We start from the raw sequence: 21,369 nt of genomic DNA on the forward strand, positions 1-21,369 counted from the left end.
GCCTCAATTGTTGATTTATAAAGATAATTTTCCTTTTTTAGAGTAGAATATCTAGGTACGTATAAATTATTTCAACTTGATATAGGCGCTGTTGCCAATATGTGAATTAGAAACAAATCCCTTTAAAAATTAAAACCCAACATTTGAAACATCAATTTGAATACTTTTCGAAGTGAATTTGAAAAACTCATGAATTAAACTCAACTTCATTTTGTTTAAACTTGCATTTGCTGTAATAACCCAAATTGAGGAACATTCCCCATGCTCGATTCTGTTTTCGCCCTGCCATTGTAAACCGTTATTTATAAAACACAGAATTTTGATTTCAACTTCCATTTTCATACTTGAAACTCTATGTTTGGACATAAGTACAAGTCTAACGTCTCCGATACTGAGCGCACTCGACAACCCATAATACTTATCAAATAATGAGAAAAAACCTCTCCCCATCCCTCATTTAGAATTAACGAAAACATCAATAATGTATGAGAGCAAAAAGATATATAACAATTTGCCACCCTGTTTGAGAGAAATCTCCATACACCATATATTTCGAAGAAAAATCAAAAAATTACTTTTGCTCAAATACTATTATGCCCTACAGGAGTTTTACGATGATGCTCACTTTCTTGTATGGTGATTTTTTTTGATGATGATGCTCACTTTTGGTGTTGTAAAAATGTTTGTATTTATTGACCTGTGGTATATAGTATACTATTTGTCGAATTTAATTATGTACTGACTTCAGATTATAGAAAGCTTTGTCAATAACAATATCTTTTCTTGGACAATAAAGTATATTGATTGAATGACTGATTGATTGAAAAAAAAACTGAAAATAAGAAAAATTTCATAGAAATTCTTCATTTTCACTGCTGAACAAATTGGGACTATAAATATTATGAAGTCACTGAGGTTGAAATATGTTTTTGGCACATTGAAATTTGTTAACTCGCTTTCAAAATTTTTAATCAAAAATGAAGTAAACAAATACCAAGCGATTCCACTTTGAATTTCCATTAATCTTTATTCGATTGAGACATGTTTGATAGGTCTGAGAATCCTAAAAATATTACTACTATGCATTACTGTAACGCTTGTTCAATGATCTCACTTGGAAGTTATCCAGTTCTATAAATATTTAGGTGGCCAACATTTGCTTAGAACTTGGTTATGCGGAAATTTGTTTATTTGTTGAAAATTATTCGCGATGACCCAAATCTTACTAATTACGGTTTCGTACATTCTCGGTTCATCGTCTTACATGTTGTATTCGATTCTGATTAAAAATTACTTTGGCAATAATGATATTTACTCAATAGTATAGTTTATGATGGAAAATAAATGTTTTTTGGCTTTCTACGTCTCCATCTTGATAAAAATATATCCTTTCAATTAAGTATAGTTTATATTACTTTTTCTACTCCCTCCATTTTAAACTAATCATTACGGGTTTGACAGCAGGTAGGTAATGGCTCATTTAAAATATTCTAGAATACTGTAAATTAATGGCGGCCACTTCCATAAGAAATATAAAAAAATTATGAGATATGTAGCATTTACTCTGATAAATATGATTTCGTGAATACATTCAATTGTCCAAAAGCCAAAATCAGTGGATTTTCTCTCCAAATTCTCTGTAAAATCGAAATGAAAATCATATTTTCAATAAATTTATTGTTCAACAGTTTGTGGGTTGGTAATGAATCTAGTTATATCCGTGAATCAACAACCACTTGTTTTAATTATAAGCTGTCGATGAATTTATTATCCAAAGCCATAATCTCAAACAAATAATATATTGTACCATACGGTCAGTCGTAGAAAAAGTATAGTACGCACCTCGAGGATAAGGCCAATTACGTCTATTCGCGAATTATCGCACTCGGCTAACGCCTCGTGCTTACAATTTTTCTCTCGTGGGTAATTGACTTCTTATCCTACTCGGTACTTAATATACAATAATATATAATATATACTGGAAAACACGAGTTTTTATGGAACTTTCTTTTGGGTATTTCGCAATATAAAATAATTGTAATGGAGGTGTAGAAAGTACAAATTTTTTAGTTCACACCAAAAAGTTACCAAAAATTCATCAGTCGTATTTGATAATTTTGTCTATCGCAGTTTTTACACCGCTGGTTCGATTTATTTTCTCGACAGATGTCAAAAGAGTTTTGAAATGTGAACTACGTCGATGCTGTTGACTTCTGAAACATTCGATGTAATACGCTGTCTGTTCAAAAAATACCGTAAATTTCAATATTGCTCATAAACTATTCATTTATATTTTGTCCTCTTCAAAGTAGTGCCTCTCAGATATAAACTTGTGACAGAGTTTTTTCCAGCTGTTTTTTATGCACCTTTTGGTATGTCCTTCAGTTCTCTCAGCGATTCGGTTTTCATTTCCCCAATTATCGCGAAACGCCGTCCTTTCATGGGTCGCAGGGGGGCAAATCTGGTGAATATGGTGGCTGAGGCATGTTTACGATGATGTTTCTGGCCAATATATTACGAACAAGAAATGGCGAGTGAGCAGGTGAATTATCGTGATGCAAAAGTCATGAATTGTTTTTCCACAATACCGAACATTTTCTTCGTGTTCCTTCTAGCAAGTGGTACATAACTTCAAAATAATACAGCAATTTTGAAACGAACTTCGCTGCCACACGCTTCATGCCAAAAATTGTCGAAAAAGTTGCATGGCATGTGCCAACCGATATGCCGACATCCTCAGCAACTTCCCAAATAGTAATTCGACGATTCTTCATAACAATTTTCTTCACTTCCTCAACATTGTGATAGGTTGATGATGTGCTGGAGCGTTCAGGGCGACCACATCACATCTTTTCAATTCAATTCTTTATTTTCCAATCGACAATTCACATTGTATAGGAATAGTCAGAATATACTTATGTCTAATCACTTATAGCAACATACAAACATGTCTAATCAGATAAAACTCATAGCAACATACAAAAATTAAAGATATGAGTAAAAATTAAAGCACCATACAAATATTTACAGATACAAATATTCTTCAATACTATACAGACATTTCCCAATTAAATAGTCCCGCAGACGTTTTTTGAAAGTATTAAAAAATGTTATATTTCTTTTTTCAACTGGTAACTTATTGAAAATTCTGGGTGTCATAGACTGGGCTGATTTCAAAGATACATTGAGTCTATTAAATGGTACGGGTAAATCATTTTTTGGCGAGTTTCGAAGTTATGTTTTAGATTGGAGTAATGTGTCTCTCTGCTGAAAAAACCATATTAATAGTTCGAAAATCAAAATAGACACCAGTGATAAAATTTTATATTTTTGAAAAAATTGCTTGCAGCTAGTTCGACTTGATGTGTTGACAAGAGAACGTAAGACTCGTTTCTGTGCCAAAAAACATCTTTGGAGCATGGGGATAGACCTCAGAAACAGATACCATACCGCAATCGACTATCGATTTGGGCGTAATATACAGAAATGAGTTGATTCATATGCAGAACTTCCCTAGTAGTTCTGAATTGGTATGATATTGAGTTCATTTTAGATATTAGAATGCGACAGTGATTCTCCCAGTTTAAATGTTGATTTAAATGAAAGCCTAGGAAGGAGATCGAATTATTCTTGATGGAAATATGTGTGTAATCGAATCCAAACTCAATATCCTCACATCTTTTTTGACGAAGGTGGAACCTCATAGAATTTGTTTTCTCAATATTGAGGAATGAATGATTAGCAGAGTACCAACCATGCAATTGTTGAAAGACTTCTTGGCATTTTTCCGTCAATAGTACATCTGATTTATCCGAGATAAGAACTGACGTGTCATCAGCATATAAAGTAAATGATGCTGGTACTGATAGGTGATCCAAGTCATTTATGTAGAATATAAATAGAACTGGTCCCAAAATTGAACCTTGTGGTACACCCAGATCAATACCTCGGATCTCAGAACTTTCAGTGCCAACAGTGACATATTGTTTCCTGAAAGTAAGAAAATCTGATATCCAGTCCAATGGTAATCCTCTTATTCCATAAGTATACAGTTTGAGAGCAGAATAGAATGATTTACGCAGTCGAATGCCCTGCTGAGATCACAAAAGATCCCAACAGGACATTCGCCCACCTCAATATTCTGAACTAACTCGTTATAATAACTATGGACCGCAGTTGTAGTTGACCTGCCTCTGAGAAAACCATGCTGATTTCTAGAGAAAATATTATGATAGTAACAAAATTGAAGAAGTCTTTCAAGAAAAGCATATTAAAATATTTTTGAGAAACTAGAGGGGACTAACTGGCCTGTAGTTGCTTAGTGAAAGTTTATCTTTTTTTTTAAATATTGGCGTAATTTTACCAATTTTCAACATGTTCGGAAACATTGGTATTTCATCATTAACCGAAGAACATTTATTTTTGAGTTTTCGTCGCAGTAAATTATAGAGTTCTACTTTAACAAAAGGTGTTAGAAAAAATGAACCAGGGATTGTTCTTACTTTTTGAAAGAAAAAATCAAAGTTTGGGCCATTAACATCTATTTTATCAACAATATGTTTTGGTTCATTAATAAAATAATTATTAAATAAATTTGCAACTGCCTTTGGTTCCGTGATAATAGAGTCATTCACTTTGATGGAAACATCATTTTGCATATTTTTAGTTCTGAGAGCTCAGAGATAACTTGTCAAATTGTTCTTGCTGGGTTGTCAGATACAATATTTTTTTTGCATCCTCAATTAGACGGTAGTGCTTTTGCTTTTCTTTCATGTAGAACCCTGTTAAATCTGGATATTCAGTTTTAATTTTATGCAGGTCTCTCAAGTTTTGACTGGAGAGCTTTACTTCATCGGAAACCCAACGATTTCCAATTGTTTTACTTTTTTGGTACTTTTTAGGGAAATCGATATCAAAATAATATGAATATATCCCAAAAAAATATTGGAAGGCTTGGTTGACTTCTGTAAAATTGTAGAGTTCATTTTATTCTTCAAGCTCAATTTCAGTGACAAATTTATCAATTGCATTATCATTATAAGAACGTTTAAATTGTCCAACATACCTTTCAGATTTAATTTCCAAACCAAAATCGAAAAGTATTGATTTATGATCAGATACAGCGTTTTCGACCTTTTGTAAAAAACTTGTAACACTGTAAACATTTTTCTGGCTCAGAGTACAATCATCGTATGCCACTGTTAACATTTCAAGTGTTTTTGAGAACTTATTTTAATTTTTATACAAATGTTGATGCAAGTTCTTCAGTACTGATTATACATCGTGTCTTCTTTATATCGCCCATTCCGCTTATTTGTTGCTAAACGTTCAAATTTCGAATTAAAATTGTTGTCTGTGAAAGCATTCTTGTCTAAAAAAATCTATTTTCGTTTTTTCGATTATTTTGTAGTGTGTAATGCAGATCTATGTACCTCGCCTGTCTTGCTTTAGCAAATATGAAGATTCATAAGAAAGACTCTTTTATGCCTTAATCTTCATTAAATTTCAATTTGTTAATTAAATAAAAGGTGAGGGATGATAAATAAAAAGACTGGTGTACTAGGTTTATTCAATAGTACTTACCAAGCTATATCGATTCTCTGGAATCAAATCATAAGCAAAAGCTGTACATAATTTGTAAAATTATTTTTCTTTTATTTGTATTTGATGTATGGTGGGTATCAGTTTGAAATTTTTATAAAACAAGGCAACATTTACCAAAGATCATTTACTTTTTTTATTTCTTATTAGTTCTGAATATTACTTGAGTTTTTTCCCAACACCAAACCGTTATTTCAACACCTCGACACGTGCTTTGATCACCAAGTGATCATCTTCAAGAGGAAGATCAAACTTTGATCTTCCTCTTGAACTCCAGTAATATTCATTACGACACCAAAGGTTCCAAACAGTGCATATTACTACTTATTAGTTTTGGAAAATTTTTTTTCAATGTCTTTCAAATCATTTATTCACACATGTTAAAGTATAACAATGAAACTTGACAGTTTGTTTTTTCAACATTCCCAAAACATTAAGTTGATTATTCTGGAAAACACAACTTCTCTCCTAACAGAATATCCATTGCATTATCTATGCTATCTGAAATGACAGGTTTTGCTTAAAAAAATACATCATGTTCAATTATTTTCTTCTGGAGAAATACAGTTTCGTGCTGGTGATTTTGAACATAGGAAAAGTTAGGGAAACACCTCAATAACTTGATTTGCTATCTCAATTATTAATCGTCCAGTAGCACTTAAGGGAATTTTCCAAGAGGTATATGCTTTTTCCAAGGAAATATCACGTCTTGGATATATCTCAGCAATATCATCAATTTTTCAAGCGAGTGTGTGCATTAATTCTTTATTAGCTCTTATATTTATGAGTTTTTTTGGGTGATATGTTGGAATGTTTTCTGTAGATACAAGTTGGAATTTTATATATTTCGCTGAGAGTCGTAGATTTTACATTTGAAAGATGCTTTGACTGAAATTTTCAATTGTACTGAGTTTTTTAAAGTTCCTATGTGTTGTAAGTTCATTCACTCTATAGAAATATCAATAGTGGTTTTGCTTGATTTTCTACATAAAAAATGCACCAAAAACAATTTTCTGTTATTGCACAGACATGCACAGAAACTGATTCACATCTTCATACAGAAAGTTTGCAGATATAATTAAATTAATATGTGTAATGAAAAAAACTAATTTATATAGTACGCTATTGTATAGCGAAACACGTGTGGCGGTTTTTGTAAAACCTTTTATAGTGAAAATCATACAGCTAAACTGTATTAATTAGTTTTTTTATATGAATTTTCATCAACCAATATGTTTAATACTTCTAAAACGTCTTACCTTTCATTTATTTAGTTATACTATTTTATATTATAATTTTTGAAATTGTATTCATCAGTACTCCAATTTCTGCAGAACCCACGCACAGGTATATCCTTCTGTGGGATTTCTTTATTTATTCGGAAATTGCCTCGTACAACTTGTGACATTGAAATATGTATATTTGCCAATTATTATTATTATTATTATTTTTTAACCTAAGTATGCGCTGGTCAGGCCTTATCCCGAAGCCCTGATACATTCGGGAAGGCGCGCCAGCAATTCCAACCAACGACCACCCTCCACACCATGGGGTAAGTGATCATTGGGTCCGAGAATCATGTGCCCTGAACAAGCGCAGTGAGCCAAAAATGACAGTCTTTTGCATCTGTCTGGCAAAGATTTCTGCCTTAGTGCAGAAAACCGGTATGATTCTAAGATTCGAGAGTAGAGAGGGAATCATTCCACCAAGGATTCTAATAATCAATAAATCAATAAATTCGGCACTTCTTGTTCTCCACAACGGATTCAATATCTCCCGGAGAGTAGAGCAATACCGGTATCTGGTTGATACCGTATGAGTGCCGTAGATGGTAATATAACACTTTTAGGGCCGCGTTATGTCGATGGATATAGGTCGAGACCGCATATGCTGGACATGCTGATAGCAACTGCATTAGGGTCTCGGACGCCTCACGGCAGGCCCTGCATTTCACCTCAGGAACCTTTATACTTATCACGCGACTGCGGTGGAATAAGGTGTTGAAGACACCATCCTGGCAGGCCATGATGCACCCCTCAGTTTCGGACTTCAGCCCACTCGACCTGAGGAAAGCGAAAGTCAGGCGCTTTGATAAGCCAAGGTCTTCAATGTTATTGAAGAACACTTCATGCATTGGCTCATCCTTGTGAATCTGCAGAGGTGGGGTGATTTCTGTGGTTTCTGTGGTTTTTATATGAGCTTTTTGCTGAACAGGTTCCAACTCGGTGACAGAGTTGTGGTCACCTCGTTCAGTGTCGAATACTAAACCTAGTTCATCAGCTGTTCGGGCAGCTGCCCTAAAGGGAAATGCTCCTTCTTGCTCCCTCATGGTCACGGACCATGCAGAGAAGGGGATCAGAACTCCTGACGACGTTACAGTATATATCCAGTACCATTCTGTCATATAGACACTCCAAATTCAAAAGTCTACGGCCTCTCTGTTGTCGGGGGAAGTACAACCGTGGAACGGACGATTTGGGATGCAAACTCCTATAGAGATGCATCATTTTACATCGACTTGATATAGCTCCTCCCGATTCCACTTCACTACTCCAAACGAGTAGAGTAATATTGGAACGGCAAGCATATTGTTTATTGTAAGTTACAAATAAAATTGGTAAACAACATAGAAAGTTTCATTTCTCTTTTCTTCATAACGATTTCCTACCACATAGTAACGGCTACATCCATCAATTTATTGCAAGCATATTTGTTAAAGCAACTTTGTTCTTCCCCGACAAGTTCCGATGACAAGATCTGTCGAAGTTTTTGCTGATACTTGCTGCGGAGAGAGTTCTTTACTGCTATTACCTCTTGTGAGGATGCTCCCATTTACGAGCTGCACATCCTCTCCGTAGTCCCCGCAACGTCCTTTTTTGAGATGGACCATTGCACATTTGTCTATACCGATGTTATTAATATTATTATTCCAAGGAACAGTTCAGCACATTATGTCTAGTAGACATGATTTGATCTTGAAACTACTGCAAAACCTCCATTTTTCTAAGTTGAGGGGTAATGCCACATTTATTTTTCAAATTGGATAATGCTGCTTCACTTTTGAAAATCGATCCTTTCGTTTAGAACATATGAAGATTTGAAATGCCAAAAATACGTTCTCCGATAAAAGTGAAATCGATTTTGAATGAAAACTTAATTTGAGTGTTGAAGGATAAATTCCTTTGGAATTTCAAACTTTTCGTTAAAAATTCTGAGAAAGTGTGATAAAATAAGTGAAAAATGTTCAATGACAATCGAAGAATCACCATCGTAACACATCAACAAGAAAATAAATATATTTCCTTGCATCCGTGTGTTTTTGTAAATCCAGGGAAAGGACCGCATAATCATGAACGTGATAAGAAATTTTGCAGTCGATTTTATCTGTTAACGTATGTTGCACGTTATCAATGAATAATTTACCACTCCTGTTTAATTTTGGTTTGGAAGATTAAATTTGTATATTATCTCGTTTTGCATTAGTTAAATAATACAACAATTAGTACTGGTTCGTCATTGTTGTTAGTTTAGTTTGTTCCGTATTGTGCAATGGGTCTCTTGAGAAATAGGGCTACCTTCACAGTTAATTCCGTATTTGTTAAAACATGTAAGTATAGCCATGATTATTGATTTGGTGAATCGTATATTCAAGCAATTGCTGTTTGTCGCTGACGGTTAGATTTACATACATATCATAGATAAGGAATTGTGTGTTTTAATCACTTAGAATCTTCATTGATTTTGTGAAAGAACACTATTCATGATGATAATTAGATAATTTTTCGCGTCTCCATTCAGACGGATGACTGTTCTGCATGGAATCCAACAACTTCAGGGTATCAAAAAGTTGCTGAGGTGTGCAGTTTTCTGGTTCGGAACAGTGTTTCAAGCTTTTGGGAAGCAGCCTTTGCAATTCCAGCGACATGATTGTGCCAAGACATATTGGTGTCCATTGAAACCCCCAACAAACTCATCGAAGCAGAAAGTGGTATTCTGACCTGACATTATTATATCCGGTACGGAGCCATTTATCTTCTTGGAGAAAACCGATGCCTGGGTTTTTGTGGCATTGAATTCAACCTGGTTACTTTCATCCCAATTCGAAATCACTTCTAGATCCTCATTAAGATATGCAGCCTTCTGCTGCCTGTAAAAATGTGCCTCCATAGCCGATGTCCTGGAACACAATTGGAATGACGTCATGCTGTGAGCTGTCGTTAGCAAAGCAATATATTGGATTCTTGGTTTTTTCCAATAAGTCGTTGATATACAGTAAAAAGCGGGTTGGAGACAATAAAAATCCCTGGGGAACACCAGCGATGATGGTGAAAGTAATCGAGAGATGTCCATCGGCGGCCACTTGCAGGGAATGTTCTTTCAGGAAGCTGAAGAGTCATACACAAAAATGATCCGACAAGGCATAGCATTGAAGTTTGGCCAGTAAACTCTCATGAAAACACGGTTAAAGGCCTTAGAAATATCAAGCGCAACAGATCTTGACTCTCCCTGTTTCTCGATTGCTTTATTCCAAATGTGGGTGACGTACGATAGGAGGTGGCCTGTTGATCTTTTTCTATGGCGAGAGCCATATTGATGATCGCTCAAGATGTTGAAGACTTCCAAATATTTGAGGTTTACGACTTTCTCCATAATTTTTGATATCAATGATATAAAAGCGACTGGTCTGTAGTTATTTGGAAGATTTTTCTTGCCTTTTTTGGGAATAGGCTGAACGTGAGCAATCTTCCAACAAGAAGACTGGTTGAAAAGTCTGCAAAATACTGGTGCGAGTTCATTTACGCACTTTTTAAGTACGATGACGGGCACTTCATCAGAACCAGACGCCTGTGGAAATAGTGGGTGGTACCTTTCCCAGAAAATCGACTGTGACACAGTGGGTAATTACGTAACCTGATTAGACAAATCATTATCATAGATTTTTTTAACAGACATTGTTATTAATATCTATCAAGTAATGGGACAGTGGATGCATTGACCTATAATGGAGTGATCGATATTCATTATGACGTGCTCGATAAAGTGATTTTGTGTAATTCAGTGTTCATAAGAAATTAGTTGTTTGAAAGGAGTTGATTACCTCAGTTTGAATCTGAAAAAAAAGTATGTGTATGCACTGCACTCCTTCATAAATAGTTTTCATTAATTTTTTACGTTTATTTTCGAAAGTTTTCTAACATTTTTTCGTTTAATAATCGAGAAGTAAAAATTAAAAAGCGTCTTTCCCAAAAAACCGAGTATCTCCTAAAAATATTCCCTACTCAATTAAGAATCGTTGAATTTTGAAATCCTGCTAGTCACACTATCACAAATATTTTGGATTCACGAAACCAAAATTTGAGCCTAAATCTATTATAAAATCGTTCCTTTGCGATGCAATGTTGATATTCAATTTGAGCACCATGAAAACAAACTTTCAAACATATCATTTCACTAGTATCTGTTCGGTGTCCCAAAATAGGATATTTTTTTGAACCTAAAAGGATATGGCTATATAGCTTTCCACAATCAAAATAATAATATCACAAATAAATTGTCCGAATATTACTATATATTATAGAACGTCGCGTCTGTTTATATGGATATCGTATGGCCCCCCCATGCCCCCTCCCGGGTTGAGTGTCCTGAGTTGAAATCTTCTCCACACGATTAATGTGTGCAGAACATCGCATCTCGTCCATCCACCCCCGCTCCTCCGGGCGGTCCGCAACTTACTGATGGGCACTTCAGCAAGATTGACATCTGAACTTCTTTGGTCGAAAGTCAGCCTCTAGGTGCTTTTACTTTCTGATCTGTTGAATTGTTTTATCATGATTTTCCTAACTGACTTATTGTATGGGGTCCCCAAAAACTAACCGGAGACGAGTGCCCTTTTTAGTCGCGAGCGAGTGTTGGTTCTCAGTGAATCTGAAAATGAGATTAATTTGAAGTCTGGTTGAGAAATTTTTATACTTACCGAAGCCGCCTGACAGCGACTCTCGGGGGTGGTCTTTGGTTCTGCTTCATTGGCCTCCTGTGTTTGTCCCTATCTCGGAATCTGGGGTCATCCCTGTTTAGTGCGTTATGTCAGTCGCTTAGCGCTGGGTTGTCGTGCGCTCGAATTCTGTCGAACGTGTCCTCTGCATGTTTCCTCATCTATGCGTCCATGTAGTGTATGTTCAGGTCTAGATCCCGGAATGTGTACTTATTCGGTACATATCTTGGAGCGTTTCATAAACGACTGGATCTGTCTTCTGTATGTCGCTGCGCACTGGCCCAGGCAGTGCAGGCATACAGGATTATCGGTAGTATTACGCTAGTTGCACACACACACCGATTTTGGACGGCTAGTATAAAATCGGCCGATATTTTATTGGTAGCTGGTGCTTGCACACTCACCGGATTTTTATCGGTCAAACAATCAGTTGCTTTGTTGTCGTAACTGCAACCTGCAACTAGTACGGTCTTTATCATCAGCAGCTTCACTTTCAGCCCCATGTTTCTTCTTCGATCTATTATTGGTAATAGGTTTTGTCGGGCAGATGATTTCGTATGGATATTCATATGATTTTCACCAATGAACTGAGCGATTAAAGAGGCAGGCTTATGTGAATAATTCATTAATGTTTTGTGTAAATTTGTTTAAATATAACCATGTTATCCATGTGAAGTGTAGGCTGTGAGTTTTCATAGAAAACGCTGCCTAATCCCTTTGATATTAAACAAAACAATCGACTACATATTCATCAAAATATCTGTTAACTTAGGTATTATTGAAGGAAATGTTACTCTCTGATTAGATAATGAATATGACAATATTTGTACTCTTTTATAAAGTCTGTCTATCTTTCCATATATTTACGAAATTTTAAAGCTTATCAGTCAATAAGACGAATACATTTTCGTAACTTTGGTTGAACCGCTCGGTTAACCAATTCAGAAAACGAAATAGGGCCAGGGTAACCAATCAGGAAGTTAATTCCATGAGGATGGATTAAAAAAAGGTTAAATAGTTTCTTAGTCAATCAGCAGAGGGTATAACTGAATTAACTAAAGATACAAATTTAACAAAATAATAAAATATTGAACAAGAAAAGACAAGTATCTAATTGATATGAGCAGTCAACGTTAAGTTATGAATAGGTGTTGGAAACTAAAATAAGAATTGAAAAAAACTATGAATAGGAATATAAAATTATCCATTAAATATAAACAAATTTAAATGATTATGGATTCTCTAAAAATCATATAATCTTGTACTTTCAACTTGATTTATTGAAAACTTTTTCAATTGATTTTTGAAATTGATAAATCGATTTCTATTCAAAAATAGATTTGAAATTACTAACTGATAGTGATTTTGTTTGTCTAGTGTTATAATCATGCATTTTATTAATTTATATAAAATTTGTGTTTGAATCTTTATATTAATTTGTTATTGTTTGAATGAAAAAAAAACACATTTTTCGTTACTATAGTCTGTTCGGATCGTATACAGTTTTCGATTAAAAAAAATTCACTGTACGATAATTTATATATGCATTTGTTTTATTCTGTAAGGATTTCAAAGGATTCGTTGTGTATTCATTGACTCACACCCAAATAGGAATAAGATAATGCAGGGTAGTCTGAAATAAATATTCTTCAAAAATTTCAGAGAATACAGTTCCTGATTTTGAATAGAATACCAATGACAGGTGCTACAGTTTTTCTAATGATTTTAATATATTTTGCCCACGATAATTTTTCATCGACAATATTATCTAAGGAACTTTATCGAATTGGTATAACTTGGTGAATTGTTGTCAGTAATTATACGATTGGTACAACCGTTCAATAATTTTCAAAAAATATTCATATGGGAAGATTTTTGGAAATTTGGAGAAATTGTCTTCACGTCTGCTTTTACATCATCATGAATTTTATCAAAGTTGTCCGAAGAGTATGTAATTGTTGTAATTTCAGCAAATGATTCAAAGAGGGGCCTGTTGGAGTAAATTTGTTAATGAGTTGAAGTATATTGAAAAGGAGCGGACCAAGAATATATCCCCAAAACTAATTTTTCAATGGATTTTTTTTATTTTCTATGCGAATATGTTGTTATTTATTACTTATATAATTAATAGGCCAATCAAAGATATTCCCTCTTTGAGATCAATATATTATGTTGTACGAGTACAGTACACAAATTTAAAGGCAAGATATATGATGGAATTGGCCGATACTTGTGAGATTTTCACTATACAGTTTTATAAAAACGCAACACGGGTTTCGCCATACAATAGCTTCTTCGGGCGCCCGAATAAGTGTTGCGTTTTTGTAAAACTGTTCAGTGAGAATCTCACATTGAAGACAATATACAACATTTTGTCAGTTCCAGTTTGAATTTTCAAAATAACATCCAGTGCTGCTGCTTCTGTAATTATATCTAGACCAGTGAAAACCATGCTGATTACAGTAGAAAATATTATTGTTTTCAAATAATCGGTTAATCTATTATGCATCAATTGTTCTGAAATTTTGGAAAAAACTGATAATACCGAGATTGGGCAGTAGTTCTGAGGATCAGGTTTTTGTCATTCTCATAAATAGGAGTAACTTTAGTAATTTTTATATTGCTAGGTAATATAGCATTTTCAAAAGAATATAAAAAATTTAATGACATTTCGCAACAAAATGATCATTAATTATTTCTAAAATTTCAGATAAATCGTTAGTTTTATGATTATTCAAACTAATTGTTTTTATATGTTTATTATTAATAATATCACTTCTGTTGTGCCACGTTGATTTTATACCATTCCTAATCATTTTTCAATTCCATTTCAATTTACTCAATTCAGGTAATTGGAAATACATTTATACAGCGTGACTCACGGTCGATGGTAGGTTAGACGTTTCTGGAAAACGCAAAGCATGATTTTTCTGAAAATTTCACCTCTCAAATTTCCTGACCTGTTCTATGGATCTAAAATATTTTCAGCATTACGGCGTTGCCACTTCTATCAAAAAGTCCTAGCAATTATATTTTTTTAAATGGAACACCCTGTATATTAATACATCTTTGGAATCGCTCTAGTATTTCAATACTTTTTTGTTAATAATGTCCTATACCTATCTATATCTGTTTTCCAGATAAAAAATAAATTGTGCTAAATATGGTCCAAAACATAGCCTTAATTGAAATTAAGTACATCAGTACTCTCAATTCATGAAAAGTTGATATTTTGATGATAGTTTGGACAAACTCGAAATATTCCATTGTGCATAAAAGTAGTCGAAAGTTCATTTTTTCAAATAAAACCCCCTGTATATTACTCGATAAATTGAAAGATGGTGAAAAATGCTTCAAGATGATATAAATGTCCCTATACCTAAACCGTCAAGTTTTCTTAATAAAGCCGTTTTTGTGGAAGTTATTCACGTTTTACCTACAAGTGTTGAAAGTGGCATTTTATTTTGTGAGTGGGGATTATTGCAAAACGAGCGTCAGCAAGTGGAACAAACTCACGAGCAAAATAATATCACTTTTAACAAATGTATCATACACATTTTTTTGTATAACGTTACTGCTGATAATAAAAAAAATTATAGTGTCCATGGGATTTGAACACACGATCTTTGGATCACAAGGCATATGTTACAACTACATACGCCAACTCACGTTATTTTAAGGAGGATTATTGGTTAGTCATGAAGGACTTTCCACAGTTGGACTGAATACTACTTCGTCATCGTCAGTAACTTCACAGGGATTTAATATTATCAATAGCACGAACTGCATGTGTGAACTGTTCTAAATGATTTTTTGGTAGGTGTTCTGATTGAAGTGTTTCTATCAAAGAGATTTTCAATAACAGTTGTACAAAAAATAATTTTTAAAGAATTTGATTTCTAGGTAGCTGTGGAAATATCAAGCTTATGACAGTTTGGTGACTTTTATAAGTAATTGATAAATGGTTATTGACGATGTTTCAAAAAATCGCCAAAAATGAATGCAAATATTGATTATTCAAACGAAGTTCTCATGAAATTATTTATTATACACGGACAGTGTGATCAAATCATTGCCAGAACTTGTAGAAAATTCAACCAAATGTATCCTGAATTAACACCAATGAACGAGAGGAAGTTTGTAAGATTACAAAATAATTTTTTTTTGAATCTTATGGCAGTTTTAGTTCTTTTATATTATTTGGGAGAAGGTTATTTAATTTGGGTCTATAAAAAGGTTCTTTTTTGAATCTTATGGCACTTTTAGTTCTTTTATATTATTTGGGAGAAGGTTATATAATTTGGGTCCATAAAAATAAACTGATTTTTGAGTCAGTTTTATATATTAAGGGAACTGTAAATTGTGAATTTGGAACATTGTGTATTTGGAGCGGTATTTGTGATATGTTCTTGATAATACTTTTTGTTTTTTATATAATGAACATTAACGAGGTCATACCTCCTAATTTACGATATACGTACGATAACGTACCTATTATCAAAAAATATTGATGATGTTTCTCAACTTCTGAGAGTTGTCGTTCGTATGGGGGCAACAGCTGATAAACGGAAAAACAGATTTTAAAATAAATATTTTGAAACAGAAATGAGAAGGGCTAAATTTCAAATATGCATTATATTACATTCAGTAGTCATTTCTGAGGTTCGTTTTCTTTTCGATGTCAACAATAAATCAATGTTCAACATGAAATTAAGTTCATTGAAGGATTTAAAGATACTCGACCTAGTAACCCACCAGTAAATATAGGAACTTTTAGGGCAGAAGTAAATTATATTTCAGTTATTGAATAATAATGGAGTGTATCTTGACTTTGAATTCTGGTTTTCCCCAATAAGAGTGCAGGTATATAATGTACCACCCTATATCAGCTACCGGGCTGAGTCACGGTTGGTGAGAGAAATCATATCTACGTAAAGTTTGAGTCGGTGTATGATAAAGAAAGCATTAGAAAAAAAGGAATAGACACTTTTGTTTGCAATTTTACGTATTTGGAAGTTTATAGCTCGATTAATCTGACAGACTGATAACAGATTTCTATTTTTCTAATAGAATGTGAGGATAGTAAATGCTGAGTAGTATTAGTAAATCCATCAAAGTATCTAATCGTTTACAATCTAGAGCAAAACAGTATTTGTATTTCAGTCTTTTGTTCGTTTTCATTGGCTTATCTTGTGATTAAGAAAGTTTACGAGTTTTCCAAATTATGGATTTGTACAATATCAGTTATTGCATCCCTTATTGTAAATTACAAAAATTTTAGATCAGTAATCTGAGTCCCTCTTTTTTTTAATCTACACTTCTTTCAGCAGATGGAATCATTCACTAACACAATAGCCACTGTTAAATAACCTTTTTTTATTTCAATTACCTGGTTCAACGATCACTTCAAACACCTTAATTTTTTTTCTAAGAATTCGCAGACCATTTACGACTACTGTACCATCTATCAATGGGTCATTACCTACTTGGATTTACTAATGAGGATTTAAGACTGAGCTTATCCGAACTGAAATTCAATAAGGCGTGCAGGTGTACTTCATAAAATCTACCTTTTCAATTGCTTTCTTAAGATAAGTCATTTAGATTTGTTCCTTCAAGATAGCAACTTAGTCGCTATAAGGTGTTGGTGGTGAATAGGTTTTTGCGAGATGGACCTTTGCAACCATTGCTTAGAAAATGCTGGTAAGACTAACTTATCTTACAAATATTAGTTCAAAGCAAACAGTTTTTTTATTTCAATTTTTGGAAATCACAAACTTCCGACATCAAGAAGACAAAAGTTGCTAAAAGATCAATTTTTGCGGAGACTAGTTTGCTTTTGTTTTACTTTTTGGTTAACATGATCTTAAAAACATGAAAAAAAAACTGTTTTTATAAAATCTATACGAGTGAAAACTACTGAGTCTACCCTAAAAAGTTGATCACTCGAAAGAACAGTTTCCTGTAGAGGAAATGAAACCAAATTAGTCAGAAAAGTTTCTTAACTGTTTTTGTTGTAATATAATAATAATGAATTTATTATGCCCAGGGGCAATAACATACATATTGAAAAAAAAACATATGCAGAATAATACAATCTGAAAAACAAATAAAGCTGAATCGATAGAGAATCTGCTGAAGTTTAATAAGTTACTGCGTAATATAGATGGATAGATATATTTGTGCTTCTGATCATAAAGACTTTTCACACGTTAATAATGTGGCTAAATAGTAAAATACATTTGATGTGAGATAAAAGTTTCAATTGAAATACAACTTAAGTAAAATAACAATTTGTTCAGGTCAGTCTCGACTTACCTACACTGTAGGTTAATGGACTGACACCTATCAGAAAACAACTATTTCCCTGGCTAAATTGAAATACATTAAAAAGTTAATAGTGTAGCTTCTTAAATCTAATTATGTACTTATGATGCACTGTTTGGAACCTTTGGTGTAGTAATGAATATTACTGGAGTTTTTTCCCAACACCAACTCGTTATTTTTAACACCTCGACACGTGTTTCGATCACCAAGTGATCATCTTCATTGAAAGATTTTCAATTTTCAAGGAACTAGGTCTGAAGGTGGTTTTTAAAACAAGTCATACACTACAGAGCCTTTTGGAAGTCCAAAAGACAAAGTCGAGAATTCGGAGAAGTCTGGAATTTCCGAAATTGAATGTTAGGACTGCAATGCAAAATATTATGGACAGACAAAAAGATCTATTAAAGTTAAATATAAGGAACACATAGCACACTTGAAATATGGAAGACCTGAAAAATCAGTAGTTGCCCATCATATTTTGCAACAAAACCATTCCATATACTTCAGTTCATTAAGATTAGTTAGACAAGTTAACAACAACTAGATGCCTATGAGAGTGTAGAAATAAGTAAACACAATAATATTATGAATAACGGTGACGGTCCTATACCGAAGAGCATACTATATAGCTTGTTAAAATAAAATAATGTTGTTGGGTTTACTGATTACTACATAAGAACACATTGCAAAAATAAATTTGGATAGGCAATATTGTGAAATAATTTTTATATAGCTGAAAATTGTTTTATATAAACATATATTGTAAAACAATAAATAAGGCAAAATTGTAAAATTAATTTAGGTTGGTACACCAGTATGGGTGGTACGCCTGGATGGTTTACCTGAAGGGGATACCTATATAGCATAAATAGGGCTAGCTCGCATTAGTTTCTAGTTTTAATCTTCCTCTTTGAAGATGATCACTTGGTGATCGAAACACGTGTCTAGGTGTTAAAAATAACGACTTGGTGTTGGAAAAAAACTCCAGTAATATTCAAACCGAATTATGTTCAAATTATCTGAAAGAAGTCGGAGTCCATTCAGTAACAACCCAGATCAGCATTGAAAATGTCGTCAATTTAGTGAATTTTGCCTACAAATAATTGAATTTGTATACTAAGCGCTCTTGAGATGGTCGATTTTTCGAAAAATAATCCTTTTCGGTTTTCAAAAATCCGAAATTCACTTGGAAAACATCACCTTATGCATAAACAGCCATGACTTCTTTCACACACGTCAAAGAAAATATAGAAACATTTATTTTACACCCAAACATTGACTTCTTCAGAAAAAATATCTTAAAGAATTGGAAAAAAAATGAGTTTTTGTCGACAATGATATATTTCTTCTGATTGATTCGGCCGTTACTTGATGAAGATCCATAGTAATTTCACCTCAAATCGTGAGGTGTAGTTTTTGAAATGACAATAATATACTTGAATAACATTAATAATTTATCTTTGCAAGAAATGTGACGTTTGGGTAACTCATCTAAAAATGAACTAAAAAAATACTCACATTCTGCTCAAAAGAGAAACATCAATAAGTTCAATAGATAATCGAGATTCCTCTTTCAAGTAGAATGTCCAGAAATGATATTTGATAGATAGATGCTTTGTATGCAATACTTGTTCATAGTGGGCCAAATTGGACACTTTCGAAGGAAAACTCCTGTTTGCAAACTAGATAGATGAAAACTGATGGCTGTGTTTTTTGACAAACTCAGTGGTGAAAATCGCATATCGATATCTATCATTTCTTAGTTACAGCATGTTTTTAGAAAATGTGCATTTTCAAAAAGTTGCTGTAATTTTTTCTTTTCAAAAAATTCTTGTGTCTATGAAAACATTTCCAAAGCACTTTTTTACGTAGAATTCAATGGTGTATTGATGGAAAATTGTTTTTTAATGAAACACCCTGTATATTCCTGCATATTTTAATAGAGCCTTAAATTACCTTTCCAATAATGTAGTACACTTGATGTTTTGAAATACAGAGCTTTCAGTTTTTTTCATGTAGACTTTGAAACGCGCACTTTGATCAAGTAGGCTTTGGACGATGCGATGCGAAATAAAATCTTTACTGGCAGCTGTCAAATTTTGATTTAACCAGTAGGCACGCTCCTCAATTAGTGTTCAATTCTCAAACACATTCGCAATGAAGTATGAGAATTATGAAAAGCAAGCAGCAAGCAATTTGTATCACGAGAGGTATCCATAGAGAAGAGAACCTCTTATTACGGACGATTTCATAATCAATATCTACAGTCCACTTTACCGAAAGGAGACTTTACACTAAAGTCCCCTTTAAAGTTTATGTTGCCATAATTTGGTTTCATAATTAATATTAAAGTGCCCTTTCCATAAAATATCTTTGAAGTGATTTTTAAGATGTTGGTTAACCTGGAATTCATGGATATTTGTCATATTTGGAGAGTTTTTCCGTTCCGTGTTTGAATGAATAATGTTAAAAGTTGTGGTGTTTGGTGTTTTTATTAATCGTGAGGACGATTTATTTGGACAAAAATGGAAAGTTTGTAAAATGATAAGAAAGTTCGCTGGTCAAATGTCTCTCGAGAGGAAGAAGTGAATGTGCAATCAATTGCTCCAATGGTCTTGGGAAATGAAGATATTTCATAAAATTGTTCTGCTTCCTCCATTTCTCGATTATATTCATACATGTGAATGTGTTGTCGACAGGTGAGGCAATAGCAATAGACATCTTTTTGATAATCCTGCTAGCTGAACTTCCTGTTGCGTATAATTTTAAAGTCAACAATAATAATTGTTGTAAAGGTGTAATGCACCCACCTCTAAAAATTGAATAAAAGTTTTTGATAATTCTATTATTAATAAAAAAAATTACAACATACATACTTTTTAATAGGTAATTCAGTATGCTCTTTTATTTCATCTAGTAGATACAAAACAGTTTGTTTGTTTTTTAAGCGAAAACGTTGCTAAAAGTCAAGCTCATCATATTTTTCAAAACAGTCTATTCTTTTCCTTTACACGTTTGGTCTAGTATAAATAAATTCTTCATCAGATGAATTTGAGCTGGACGTTTCAAAATTATTCATATTATTATGATCAACGACTTAACGAACAGCAAACATAGCGAGTAGCACAAAAATCACAATTATAAAAATTGAGGTTATATTGTAGTAGTTAAATGACACGAGTTAAAGTAGAGAAATCGACACTCTAACCTTAAAGGACGTTTTTGGCTTAAACAATACTTTAAGTTGGTTATGAAATCAAAAATATTTATTGAAGTATCCTTTAAAGGTAAAGTAACCTTTATGCTTCTTTATGAAATCGGCCGTTAGAGACATTTTCGCAAGATTGGGACACAACCTAATTGATGATGGTCAATTTGGTGGCGAAAATTATATGAATCGAATAGGAATAAGGAGTGGATGAAATAGTCGTTTTGGGAGCTGTTGAAAA

The 21,369-nt window shown here is 33.4% G+C and overlaps 1 protein-coding gene across 5 annotated transcripts in view; it reads left to right on the forward strand.

Annotated features, from left to right (window-relative positions):
* The window catches only part of LOC111506102 (uncharacterized), a 259,371-nt gene that overhangs the window by 119,279 nt on the left and 118,723 nt on the right, over positions 1-21,369 (forward strand). The window contains exon 1 of one of the 5 annotated variants that reach the window (XM_074181730.1): positions 9,066-9,208. The exons of the other annotated variants lie outside the window; for them this stretch is intronic. Coding sequence (XP_074037831.1) covers positions 9,151-9,208 — 58 coding nt within the window. The 5' untranslated portion in view covers positions 9,066-9,150. Of the gene's footprint in view, positions 1-9,065; positions 9,209-21,369 lie in introns of those variants that run through there. 5 annotated transcript variants of the gene reach the window in all.

Source organism: Leptinotarsa decemlineata, unplaced genomic scaffold, assembly GCF_025532065.1.
Source record: "Leptinotarsa decemlineata unplaced genomic scaffold, Ldec_3_MD MMD2_tig00026314_RagTag_RagTag, whole genome shotgun sequence".
Lineage (NCBI taxonomy): Eukaryota > Metazoa > Arthropoda > Insecta > Coleoptera > Chrysomelidae > Leptinotarsa > Leptinotarsa decemlineata.